The 14,163-nt window shown below is 42.4% G+C and overlaps 1 protein-coding gene and 1 pseudogene across 1 annotated transcript; both read left to right on the plus strand.

Annotated features, from left to right (window-relative positions):
• Positions 1-2,468: 2,468 nt before the first annotated feature.
• On the plus strand, positions 2,469-4,044 carry LOC123071095 (pentatricopeptide repeat-containing protein At1g55890, mitochondrial-like; annotated as a pseudogene).
• Positions 4,045-10,194: 6,150 nt separating this feature from the next.
• LOC123071096 (rop guanine nucleotide exchange factor 12-like) lies at positions 10,195-11,429 on the plus strand. The gene is made up of 2 exons (XM_044494573.1): positions 10,195-10,416; positions 10,516-11,429. Exons 1-2 carry the CDS (start codon positions 10,335-10,337, stop codon positions 10,707-10,709), a joined length of 276 nt encoding a protein of 91 aa, XP_044350508.1. The 5' UTR covers positions 10,195-10,334; the 3' UTR covers positions 10,710-11,429.
• The last annotated feature ends 2,734 nt before the right edge of the window (positions 11,430-14,163 follow it).

Here is a 14,163-nt window from a genome sequence, read left to right on the forward strand (position 1 = left end):
AAATTAAAAAAATCACTTTTAATTTTTTGTTTGCAAATACAAAAAATGTTCACGATTTGAAAAAAATGTTCATTATTCTCAAAAAATGTTAAGTTTTCAAGTCTTTTCCAGCTTTCCAAAAAATGTTACTGTTTCTAAAAAAATGATCGTAAATTCAACTGATATTTATTTATTAAATTTTTTTCCTATTTCTTCAAAAAATGTCGGTAGTGCATGAGAATTTTAATTTTTTGAAGAACTCACGTTTGAAATTTGGAAATAATTTAAATTTATCGTGGGTGATACTGATGCTAACTTGGACATCAAGTTGTAGGTATTGCAGTGGCTAAGGACGTAGTACCTTGTTGCAAGGTTTGGGGTATGATCCCTTCCAAGCCTTTTTACGTTTTTTTAAATTATCACATCTGTTTGTTCGTACTTGCTCTAAGCTGTGCGGAGCGCGTCTGTTGGACGCAACGCGCGTCACATAGAAGGGAAAACCCTATTTGCCGCTCTTTGCGGCAAACAGTCGAGCTACCGCACGGGTAATGACGGAGCGCTCGGGGGGTGGGCCGGCCTGTTAGCGTTCCAAACATACCGGTTTTGGAAACCTTCTATGGATATTCCCAGCCGATTTTTTCCGGTTTTGGGAACGTTCTAGAAGGTTCCTGAACCGGTTTTCTTTTTCTTTTTCTTTTTTCGTTTTTACTTTTGATTAATCTTCCCTTTTTCGTTTTTTCTCTATCTTTTTTTCTGTTTCTTTATTCCTGTCTGTTTTTTCTTTCTTCTTGCTCTTTTCTTTTAGAATTTTTTCTATTTTTAACGATTGTTTCAGAAATTTAGAAAAAAATTCAAATTTTCATTTTTTTTGATTTTCCAGAAAACGTTCCTAATTTAAATTTTTGTTCAGAAATTTCGAAAAAGTTTAGAATTTATAAAATTGTTCTCTTATTTTCAAAAAATGTTCCAAAGTTCAAAACGTGTTTGTCCTTTTATTTTTTTGGTCATAAACTAAAAAATGTTCGGTTTAAGATATATGTTTCTGTTTTCCACATTTGTTCAAAATATGTTCACAAACTAAAAGATGATTGTTTTTCTTTTTCTTTTCGTTTTCCTTTTCTTTCCTTTTTCCTTTTTTATTTTCTTTTCCTTCATTTATTATTTTCATTTTTACTTTTCTTTCATTTTTTTGTAAAGTAGAAAACAAATCATTTTCAACAATATCAAAAAATGTTCGCATTTTTAAAATTTGTTCGTTTTTTCTAAAATATTCCAGTTTTGAAATTTTGTTCACAAATTCTAAATTTTTATAATTTTAATATTTGTTTTCTACTTTACAAAAAAATGTTCGAAAATTAGAAAAGTGCAGAATTCCAAATTAATAAATGTTTGCATTTGAATTTTTGTTAGCAAAATCAGCAAATGTTTGTGAATTCCAATAGATGTTCCCACCTTCAAAATTTATTCGAAAATTAAAAAATGTTCGTGTTTCCAAAATTTGTTCGCCAAATAACAAATTGTTCCGAGGATCTCAAAAAATGTTCGCCTTTGAATTTTTTTCTCACAAAATTTAAAAATGTTCGGGAATTTTCACTTTCCAAATATGTTCACAAATAAAAAGCCATGTTTTCATGAATTCAGAAAAAAATCAGGGAATTTCAAAAATTGTTCGCATTTTGATAAATTTGTTCGTGATTTTAATAAAAAGTGCATTTTGTTCTTGTTTTTTTAAATAATGTTTTCATTTCCAAAAATTTGTCTGTAATTAAAAAAATTGTTCTCCCTTCGAAATTTATTCCTTTTTTCAAAAAATGTTTGGGTTTCACAAAATGTTGGACTTTTTATAAATTTGTTCACAAATTAGAAAATTTTGGTTTAAAAATATTTAATTTTGTCAAAAAGAAAATCAGGTTCGTGGCTTATAGTTCATAGACACGGGGCTGTCATTTTAGACACCTAATCAAAGTAATGTAGGTGGCCAGCGACGCTCTGCACCAGAAATAGGACCTAGGTTCGATCCCTCGTACAGATTTGTTTTTATGGGAATTTGTGCTGCCTGGTGTTTAAATTTGCCGTGGTTGGTTACTTCTTATGGGGTCGCGCTGCTTTTGTACCACTATGACTTGCGTGCAACCCACCACGTCCCTGAGGTCGCGTGTTCGAACGCTAGTGCCCGTGCGCTCCTTTTTCTTCTTTTTTTCCACATCGCTAACGTGTTTTTTTTTTGAGACAAACATCGCTAACGTGTGCCACCCCGTTCACTGCAAATGGGCCGGCCCAGGTGAGTCGCCCTGTGCGAAGCGCCAACTCTTTGCCGCAACGAGCGGCCTATAGGAGGTCCCACATAGGAGGTCGCGTATAGCCGCGCCCAATTGCTGGGTGGGTCGGTCGACCGAGACATTTTGGGCTGGGCTGGGAGACGGTTAACGGGCTAACATTTTAACGGCCTAATTAAGAAGCATTGCATCGATTCGCTGGGGAAACCCCTCCTTCGCCCACTCCACTCCTCTCGCCCCATTCCCCACCATCCGCTGCCTTCCCATGTCCTCCCTCGCGGCCGCCGCCGCCGCCGCCGCAGCCGCCGCCTCCACCTGGGTAAAAAGCCTCTCCCGCATCATCTCCTCCTCCACGCCAGCCGTAAAACCACCCAAACGCAATCCCAAGACCAAGCCCGCGCCGCCCGCCGCCGATGCCGACTCCATCGCGGATCAGAAGCTCACGAAGCCCCTTGGCGGTGTCCTCAAGGCCCTCATCAGGGAGCAGGACCCTGATAAGCTGGTCTCCAAGTTCGTCGAAGCCTCGTCCGCATCGTCGCGCTTCCGCGACGGGCGCCGCGTGTACGATGTAGCGGTGAGCCGCCTCACCTCCTTGGGCCGCAAGGACGGCATCGAGGCCATCATCGACGCGCAGAAGCCCTTCCTCGAGACCTCGACCGAGGGATTTGCCACGCGCCTCATCCGCCTCTACGGCAGTGCCTCCATGCCATCCCACGCGGCCGCAACCTTCCATCAACTTCCTGCGCGGCATAAGTCCACCATGACATTCAACGCCGTCCTTGCCGCGTACGCCAAAGCCGGAGATGTTGACGCGCTCACTGCTGCATTCCAGGAGATCCCAGCCGCCCACCCCTCCATTGTTCCCGACTTATACTCTTACAACACGCTCATCCGCACATTGTGCCAGAAGTCCAAACTCTCAGCCGCTCTTGATGCTGTTCATCTCATGAAGAAGCACGGTGTTTCACCTGACATTATTACTTTCAACTCGCTCTTGGATGGGTTTCACAACAGTGGCCGTAATGATGAAGCCGAGGCAGTATGGGAAATGATTAAGGAGAGGAATATGGAGCCAGACGCAAAGTGCTACAATGCAAAGCTGCGTGGTTTGGTTGCACATGGGAGGATTGATGATGCAGCTGCTGTGCTTGAGAGGTTGGAGAAGGACGGGCCAAAAACCAATATAGTATCCTACAATGAGTTGATTCTAGGATATTGCAAAGCAGGGAGGTTCCAGGAGGCCAAGAAGGTGTATGGTAATTTGATGAAGAACGAGTGTGTCCCAAATAAGGGGACATATGAGACTCTCGTGCCACACCTTGTGCAGGCTGGAGAGCTGGATTGTGCACTGAGGTACTGTTATGAGATCTTTGCTAATAAAAAGTGCTGTGGAGTCGAGTGTGGTGTGCTGCAGGATGTAGTGAATGCATTGGTAAATGCATCGAGGGTGAAGGAGGCTACCAAGCTTGTTGAGCTCGGGCAGAAGTCCAACTATCATCGGAAGTACTATCATCTGAAATTGATGAGGAAGAATCAATATCAGAAGAAAAGGAGTGTGAAAGTGGAAGATGGGACTGAAAAATAAAATTCATATGTCAGGCTTTTACTGATGTAAGCCAAATTTCAGCATAACCTGTTTTACTCTATTTCTTCTGTTGGCATGATAGAACAATAAAATGCAAGTTAAAGTAGTGGTTAAACTAGTTTAATATGGTATTGGTTAAGCTTGCCCTGTGTGGTAATACTTATTGAAAATCTTTCTGCCCATTTTAGAAGAGATCCACATGAAGTCTTTATTCTTATCTGCAATGTCTTCCTTGTGCTTATATTCCTTGTTGCATCAAACTAGATTATCCTAGCTATTCAAGTTCATGAACCACACAGTTAGCTTCACGTGCACAATGCACCAAAGCGACCCTCCCAAAACTCCCTACAAACATCAAAACAGTCGATAATCAGTGCTGCAATAGACGGAGAAGCATATCCATTTTTCATACATTCCACCAGTTGCAAGTAGTCCGAATGGACAATAAGGTGGTGAATTCTGAGGCCCCGAGCAAGCACAAGGCCTCGTTTCAACGCAGAGTCTCAGCAGTGTGAGCGTCCACCGTAGGACCGAGGAAAAAAATCTCGGCTGTCGCTAGCACACTGGCAGCATCGCGGACAATAGCGCCGCTGGTGCTGGACCCCTCTTCATGGATGAAAGAAGCATTACACCCATTAATAGCGGCTGGTTTGGTGAGCAAAGAGCTATGCCACGTGTCCCCCACAGAAAAAAGAGAAAAAGGAGAGAAAGTGCGTCGGGAAAAAAAAGGAAGCGCTTGTTGTCTATCCTGTTGCCCCACGCGTCGGATGCCCATTTGCTGTGGGGAGAGAGAGAGAGAGAGAGAGAGAGAGAGAGAAAGAGGTGGCACTCACTCTGACTCTGCTCCCCCCCCGACTGTCAACATTTAACATTGGTTGTATGGAAATAGGAGATTTGCTTCTCTAGACATGGGTAGTTGTTGTCAGCGAGGGAGGCCATGGCCCTCCCCTGCTAGTCGATGAGCAGCAGAAAGCCACTTCCTCATTCCCCCTTCCCATGGAGGATCATGACTAGGTTCTGTTTAATTTTACCTCGCCTCGTTTTGTAGCCTGCTTGTGCACAAATGTCCTGATGCGTGTCTTCCTCAGGTTGCTTTGGGTTCGTGCGTGTGCTGGCGCTGATCAGTGGTTGTTGATTTCTCCAATGCGGTCGCCTCTGTCTCTATTTCCGGCGATCCGGCTCTCGAATTCTGTTCAGATATGGTGGTTCATCCTCTGCGTCTGTCCTTGTACAATATTTCTGGCATGGTGTTATTTTGTTGGCTTCATTTGCTTGTGCTCCCTTGTTGCCTGCATGTAATGGTGACACGGTGCCTTAGCTTTAACTGACTAGCTAAGTCAGTTAGTAAATCGGAGAGATCTTCTGTTGAGTAATATGTACTTGTCCCTTCAGATATATGGCACACATTTTATTTCAAAAGCAGAATTGATTGATTGAAGAGCTGCAGACTATCTTAGTTTTGTATGTGCTTTCAACGTCGAAGATAATTTAGCCACGTTTATGCTTTTTGCTTAGGTGATCCCTGCCGTGGTAATGAATTTGCATATGACTGCATATTTTCTTTGAAAAATTCTATTGGATTGGTTGATATCTTGCTAGATTTTCTTAAGATTCAGGAGCCCAAGAGGAATATATTGTTTTCTCCAATTTGGAAATGAAGTATGTTGTGGGGAGTGGATGTACTACAAACTGATCTAAAATTATCTTTGAGTTTGTCTTTTCGTCTACCTAGGCGTAGTCGACTAAGCTTCGGTGTAGATTTCCACCGTCTTCTTGGGGTGGTGAGGTTAGGGTTTCTCGTCATGTGGCGAGATTTGGTATCAGGTGCTTTGGATCTATGCAAGGGTTCAACGACAACGACCGCGGCTTCAAGAGCGAGTCCTTTGGGGCACGTGCATGAGGTTAGGGTTTCAAATTTGTGAACAAAAAATCGATGAACATTTTTTTGTGTGAACTTATTTCCAAAATCAATGGACTTTTTCCAAATTTGTGAAGTTTTTCTTCAAAAGTGAAGAACTTTTTTAAATTTCAGTACATTTTGCAAAACTTTATTTTTTTATGAACTTTTTTCATGAATTTATGAGTTTTTGTGAACTTTTATGTTAAAGTCACCTGTCAACAACCTGAACAGTTTTTCTTAGGAAATAACAACCTGAGCAGTGTTCTATGCTCGTAGTGAAAGGCCAACTAGCGATCTTTTTTTGAGTGGTAAACCAAAGCTTTATTGCAAAATAGCCGCTCGGTTTACAGGAATAACAAACTTGTCATGGGGTATACCCAGCCACAGATGATGACCAGCATCTAACGAAGTAAAAAATTTAGCTAAATTGTGTGCATCAATATTCGTAGTACGACTTTCAAAAATGAAATCACGCTTGTACAATCATTAAGGAGCCAACCAGCGATCCTCGGTGAAAGATCGAGGATGTCGCCTAGAGGGGGGTGAATAGGCGCTTTAAAATAATTATGGTTTAGGCTTGAACAAATGCGGAATAAAACTAGTGGTTAATTTGTCAAGCACAAAACCTACAACAACTAGGCTCACCTATGTGCACCAACAACTTATGCTAAGAAAGATAAGCAACTATGTGATAGCAAGATATATGACAAAGAACAATATGACCATCACAAAGTAAAGTGCATAAGTAAAGGGGCTCGGGTAAGAGATAACCGAGGCACGCAGAGACGACGATGTATCCCGAAGTTCACACCCTTTGCTAATCTCCGTTTGGAGCGGTGTGGACGCACAATGCTCCCCAAGAAGCCACTAGGGCCACCGTAATCTCCTCACGCCCTCGCACAATACAAGATGTCGTGATTCCACTAAGGGACCCTTGAGGGCGGTCACCGAACCCGTACAAATGGCGACCCTTGGGGGCGGTCACCGAACCCGTACACTTTGGCAACCCTTAGGGGCGGTCACGCGTACCCGTCAAATTGCTCGGGGCGATCTCCACAACCTAATTGGAGACCTCGACGCTTGCCCGGAGCTTTACACCACAATGATTGAGCTCCGAACACCACCAACCGTCTAGGGCACCAAGGCACCCAAGAGGAACAAGCTCTAGGGTGCCCAAACACCCAAGAGTAATAAGCTTCTCAAACTTCACTTCCACGTATCACCGTGGAGAACTCAAACCGATGCACCAAATGCAATGGCAAGGGCACACGGAGTGCCCAAGTCCTTCTCTCCCAAATCCCACCAAAGCAACTAATGCTAGGGAGGAAAATGAGAGGAAGAACGAAAGAAGAACACGAAGAACTCCAAGATCTAGATCCAAGGGGTTCCCCTCACTTAGAGGAGAAAGTGACTGGTGGAAACGTGGATCTAGATCTCCTCTCTCTTTTCTCTCAAAAACTAGAAAGAATCCATGGAGGGATTGAGAGTTAGCAAGGTCGAAGAAGGTCAACAATGGGGGAAGAACACGAGCTCAAAAGATTAGGTTCATTGGGGAAGAAGACCCCCTTTTATAGGACCTCCCGAATCCAACCGTTATGTGCTCAGGTCGTGCACAAGCGGTACTACCGCTTGGAGGAGCGGTACTACCGCTTAGCACGGTCAAAACAGCCCAAACGAGAGAGAAAACATGAGATTTTGGTCCGGGGCGGTACTACCGCTTAGGAGCCACGGTAGTACTGCTCTAGAGCGGTACTACCGCTCAGGAGCAGCGGTAGTACCGCTCTGGAGCGGTAGTAAAAAATTACATCTTCTCTAGTCGCGGTAGTACCGCTGCAGCCTTTACCAAAACAGCCACAACTTTTGCAAACGGACTCCGAATTCAACGAAACCAAGTTTGTTGGAAAGCTAACGACATGGGCTAACACAATATTGATAGAAATATCAAGAATAAGAAAATGAGAAAAGTCCCATAAGAAAATGGTGAGAACCCTTCATCGGATAAGACCGGTAAAACCTCCAACACCGAAAACATCATAGAAGACGCATGCGAACTCCGTTTTCGATGAACTCAAACTTGTCATAAAGATGACCATAAGCTCTAAGACTCACAAAGATAACCAAACAAGAACCAAGAAACATGATGCAAGGATGCAATGGTTTGAGCTCTCTACTAACGATACGATCAAGCTACCAACTTGAGAGCCCTCCTTGATAGTACGGCAAACGATCCTATAACTCGGTCTCCCAACTACCACCACAAGACCGGTAAAATAGAAAACCTATCAAGGGAAAACCTTTTCCTTGCACATGGTCCACTTGAGCTAGATGAAGATGATCTTGAGTCCCTCAAGTTGGACCACCTTTCTTGATTGCGTTGGCTCGATGAAGACTAGATGATTGCTCCCCCATAGTTCACTATGGGTGAGCCACTCTTCGGCACATCTTCACAAGTCCATTGACACCACAATGGATGGCAAGATTCAAGCACTTGATCTCTTCGTGATGCTCCACTTGAATTTGCACACGGCAATCTTGATGACGATCACCACTTGATGTCATCCTTTCCATGGGTTGTATGATATCTTCCTCTTGACGCAAGCCCATGGATACGTACCTAACCCCACATACAACTCTCACATAGACCATGGGTTAGTACATAAAGTGTAATGGACAATGCTTACCATACCATGGGATCACTTGATCCCTCTCGGTACATCTTTTACGCTTTGTGAGTTGATCAACTTGATTCACTCTTGACTTAGTCTTGATCAACCTTGAATCTTTGCAACTCTCTTCATTTGGATGATGTCTTGAAGGTAAACATGAATGATCACACAACCTTCTTCTTCAAGACATGCTTGCAATAAGCTCAACACTCGCATGACCAATCTTTGGATAATTCCTTAATAGCACCTTGGTCAACTCAAAAACTCCTTGAAACCAACACATGGACTTCAAGAAAAGCCTATGGACAAATCCTTCAAATACAACTCAAGACAACCATTAGTCCATAGAGATTGTCATCAATTGACAAAACCAAACATGGGGGCACCGCATGTTCTTTCAATCTCCCCCATTTTGGTAATTGATGACAATCACTTTCAAGAGAGTTTACATAAGGAATTATGCATCACCATGCAATGCAACAACTAATAGTGTATGCAAATGAGATGCAAATGCTAAGGAACAAAAACAAAGCAAGAAGAGATAACTCTCTAAACTTCTCCACAAAACTCTCTGAAACTTCTCCCCCATTGGCATCGATTGCCAAAATGGGCGAAAATCTAAGAAGGCCAATATAAATTGTGGTCCTCCATAAATTGTGTATTTCTCAACAAGAAAGAGGAATGCAATACACATATCGAACTGCCAATACTTGGAGGAAGGCAAACTATATTGATGCCCAAAGATTGCAACAGAAAGATATGCCACAAAGACATAACAAAGAGAGACACAAGCAATCAGAAGATACCAATTGAAGCAAGCAATCAACGGATATCAATTGAACCAACTAGACCAATGATCCTACATGCCATAAGAATAAAGATATTATGAAAAGCGCAAAGGAGTGTTCTAAAGAAACTAGAGAAGCTCCCCATGATTTGTGCACACATAAGAATTTTTGTATTTGAATACAAAGTGCATAAAATAGGATCATAGCTCCCCCAAAATCAATAGAAACTCACATCCAGTGCAAGTGAGCATATTGGAAACAAAGCCTAGCACTTGCAACAAGCACATGGTTGAGCAACATGTAAAAGAGGCAACTTAAGAATAGGCTCAACCAAAATGATGTGTGTGAGTCATGGCGAAGCACTTGAGAAGACTAAGATTAGGATGGGCATTAAGCATCAACATAGTCTTGAAAGAATGAGGCACACGGTGCAAGGCCTATCATTCCCACACACAACTGGCAAATGGGTTCACAAGCTTACTAATAAGCAAAAGAGAACCTATGCTTGTGACAACCCGTGGTGAAGATAGACGAGGGGAGGCTCATCAAGACGAGGGATACCAATTAAGATGGCAAAAACCTCGTAAAGATAAGCAAGAGGAAAATAATCTTCACCACACAAGAGTGCAATAAGATGCAACGATAGAGGACACACACTCAAGGCAAAAGCTTTCACGGAGCCACCAAAGAAATCTCTACTACCTAAAAGAAACGTAAGGTTCCGTCTCTCCTTTTACGTCCCTGCCCTTCGTCCATCCTCTCGTACGATCTCACACCCCTCCGCCGATTTTCTTTCCTCCCTCCACCGATTTTCTTTCCTATCGGGTTGGTTCCATCTGATTCCCTCAATTAATCCCGTAATTATCTTTTTCCTAAAAAATCTCATAATTAATTGCTCCCGTGACTCACGTAGTTTCCTGTTTTTGTTCCTTCCAAACCTGCCCTATCCGATATACCGGCCCGCTCGATCCCCGTCTTTTCTTGTGTCATCATGGGAAGATGCTAAGAGAGAGATGAGCGAGAGCAGAGAGGAGACCAGCCGCGATCGGTGTGCAAGGCGACCGACGAAGGGACCCTGCAGCCGCGTGGTGTGGTGGCCGGCTCGCCGAGCGAGCAGCTCGATACAACCATGATGCAGGGATGCCACAGAGGTTCTGGAAGCTCGTGCTCGAGAAGGACATGTCTGGTGGCGGCAAGGGCGTCTCCACCGCCGCTGCCATAGGTAAGTAATTAATCACGCCGGTCTGTCCTTGTGTGGAAGAGGTTAATTACCAATAGAACAGAGGACGCTGATATTATCCATTGCTTCCTCTGCTTGCAGGCATCCGCATCGATTTCTTGAGTTTCCACAGGCTGGAGCATCTGCCGGTGGAGAAGGTGGCGAGAGCCGAGATGGACAGCCTGCTCTGGGTCTATGACTACATCGTCGAGTTCTTCCAATACAAGGACATCCTGCATGCCCAGGGGCTCTCAACACGAGAGGTGAGAAATCGAAACATGAGTACCATGGCCTGAAGATATGTAGTGTTCATGTCACCGGCAAAGCAACCACAATGTATTATGTGCATTCTGATTCTGTGGCGACCAGCCGACCATGCGGAGATCCGACATCTACGTCAACCTCCCGCCCTTGATTGAGAAGCTCGATGGCCTCCCGGCGACTGCGTCTCATAGTTCATGCCAACAACCTGGAGAAAACAAAGGAAAGGAGAGATGCGTGCTAGGAGCAACTCCATCCGGCTATGTGATTACGTACGTGCATGCATGGGTCACATCACGACCATGCACACATTATTCTAAACAGAAAAATAACAAACGTTGCATGCATGAGATTAGCTAGACGTGCCTTCTAAGAGATGGAGTCTATGAAAGGATCAGCCTTCAGGTGGCTTAATTTGATGTTGTGTGCGCAGGAGATCCTGGACGGCTTTTAGAACACCGCCTTCCGGTACTTCAAGACAAGAGGCATAAGAATAGTTCCGACGACTTGGCGCCCTGACGTCCGGCGAGCCACGGCGAGGAGAGGTGGTGGATGCCCGGGCCGTGCGTGACAAAGTTAAGCTGACGGAGATGCTTCTTTTTGTCCCATTTAGTGATGCTTGCAAAGATATATGCACACAGTGACACAATACACTATATGAAGATTCTGGGATCCAAGAGAAGCCCCCTTGACATTACCTATATAACTATGCAGTTGTATTTTGTGACCATCAAGCAAGCTTAATTCTAACAGTACCAGGCTCCCATGGATTGAAGTTTATTTCGCCTCATAGTCGGCCTCTGTCGGCGCCTCCTTTCGGCCTCCTTCTGCACCTCTCCATCGTAGTTACGCCTCTCCTCCTTCTTCACATCTTGCAGGGTAAATGATTGAATTTCGAGCAACGAATTCCTAAATTCGAGACCATTCTCTGTTGCATAATTTTATTATTTTCTGGCATGTTTTATTAGGTAGTGGAGAAGACTTTCTGGAAATAGATGCAAAATCAAGGTGACATGAAATATTATAGGCCGACCTAGAAAATAGCCAGGTAAATATTGCAAGAGGCTGCTCCTAATGCGTGGACTTGTAGTGATTTTGTGATACATATTCAACATATTATATTGTTTTTTTGGCGGAAAGGACACTGAGATAGGCTCTCCTGTCATATAGCATGAGGCATTCAACCATATACCAACTCTATATCTTTATATTTAAAAAAAATACATGTATTGCCTGATACTTAACAAAGTAAAGTTAATCCCACTAAATTTTTGGTTGTGCTCATTCTTGATAGCATAGCGTGAATATATCATCCACCCATACATAAGGTTCACCCGTTGCAATGTGAGGGCAGTTACCTATATCTCTATTACTTAAAAAGAGAGTAGTGTTCGTTTCTTGCCAGCATAATGATTTGGTAACCGGTTCTCCCCCGTCCCACCACGTCCCTTCACCCAATTTTTTTCCGTCCTCACGTTTTTTTGCCTTTTGTCTGTAGCTTCCCCGCATGATAATCAATCACCTTAACTTACTTACCTTCTAAAGCAATTCCCCCTTAATTTACTTATGAAAATTTTACTCCGAACTTCTTATCAAACTAATTAAAGGGAAATACGAGCATGATTTGATAAACATTTATTTACACACTCGCATTTACATGGACAGGTAAATCACCAGCTAACGTACTAGAATATTTATATCCCGTTGCAACGCACGTGCATTGTCCTAGTAACATAAGAAAGACAAGGTGGACGTGAAAGAAAAGATATCAACTAGAGATGTAATTTCTCTCAAGTTTATAAGGTTCTATGTAGACGAAATCATGATGATATATATATCTACAAAGAAGGATGTACACCCGAAATAGTTACAACACGAAGGAACAAGATATCCACATGGAAGTCATAAATATACCAATAAGATATTTGCTTGAAAGCATAGCACTTGGCTAGATATGGTCTTATTGTATATAAATGAAGTCCAAACACACATCCATCAAAGGCATCACAACTAGCAACAAGAGATCATCGTTGGGATGCTTTGAGAAAGGAAACAAGTATCACAAGATATGAAATGAATATCATGCCAAGATGCAATCTACACAAGGTTGAATGCAAGAGGAGAAAGCATGAATAGATACTTGTTACTGAGATATCATTGGAAGGATGTAGTAGATACCAATTGAAGGTAGATAGTAGTTCATTGATCATCCTTGCTTGACTCCAATATGCACATGGTGAAAACACCTTCCTTGTGAGTGAGCCGAGCATCCAATGCATCTCCAAATGTTCCTAGAAGAACAACACAAACTAAACAGTACCCAAACTCATCGGGACCAAATAGTTAGAAACACCAATACATAGGACAAACTCCACATAAATATGTGCATATAGATATGAAAATGAATTTCATGCACATCTCATCCAAATTGAGACTAGGTGAAGTTTCCCCTATATATTGAGTCAACGAAAGAAAGCATGCCAAATAGAATACATGAAGTAAATATGCATGCTCAAAACTTTCAAGAACCGATACCAAAAGACAAAGAAATGCCAAGTGAAAAGGATACCAAATGGAGAAATCATCACTTGGAAGATATCATTAAAGATACATCAAGGAATGAGATATCCATTGATACACACTAAATTAAAGATGTCAAATTCCCAAAGAGAGGATGGTTCCAAACAAACCAAGCTCCCAACAAAGTTTCATGATGGCACAAGGTACCAAAAGAAAACGGCTTGCCTTCCACCAACACACACTTGATAAGGATCACAAGAAGAGTGTTCTAAAGAAAATAGGATAGCTCCCCCACGAGTTGTGCATTATAAAGAATTCCTTTGAATACAAAATGCACAAGGTGGGATCACCACTTTCACTATATCTAGAAAACACTAGACAAGAACAAGAAATTAACAAGATCCACAAGTGGTATGGAAGACAACGGGAGTTGACACAAACCTTGGCAAGAGAAAAGGCAAATAAAAACAAAAGCCAATGTAAAGATGATCAATTAAATTCTACCACACATAAGTGATTACCAATTGTCAAAAGACAAGAAGTATTTGGAAATAATTCCCGGTGGTAGATAGCAAGGATATCCGACATCATCTTCACTCCAAACAAAAAGCAAATTGCAACTTGTAGAGCTAACATGCCACCTAGGAACAAGATAATTTACAATATCAATTATAGGTGACAATATCTCAAATGTACACATTTTCTAGGCTTGTAATATGCACATAGCATATTACTCCCCCATAATGTGATACCAATGAAGAAAACTTAACAAGAGGCAATAAGAGGATCCAACACGAGATAATCAATGGAATTTTTAGAATTTGAATTTCTCATGAGAGATATACCACCTAGCGACTAGATAATCTTGAAATATCAATACTAGATGGTATTACTCATGTGCACACATTTATAGGATTGTGAGGTGCACAAAGCACACCACTCCCCCATAATGGATATTCCATTAATCTC

This window comes from Triticum aestivum, chromosome 3B (genome assembly GCF_018294505.1).
Source record: "Triticum aestivum cultivar Chinese Spring chromosome 3B, IWGSC CS RefSeq v2.1, whole genome shotgun sequence".
In the NCBI taxonomy this organism is placed as follows: domain Eukaryota; kingdom Viridiplantae; phylum Streptophyta; class Magnoliopsida; order Poales; family Poaceae; genus Triticum; species Triticum aestivum.

Coding starts and splice junctions, on each gene's coding strand:
- LOC123071096 (XM_044494573.1), top strand. CDS start 10,335: ATGCCACAGAGGTTCTGGAAGCTCGTGCTCGAGAAGGACATGTCTGGT. Junction 10,417..10,515: donor CTCCACCGCCGCTGCCATAG/GTAAGTAATTAA, acceptor CTCTGCTTGCAG/GCATCCGCATCGATTTCTTG.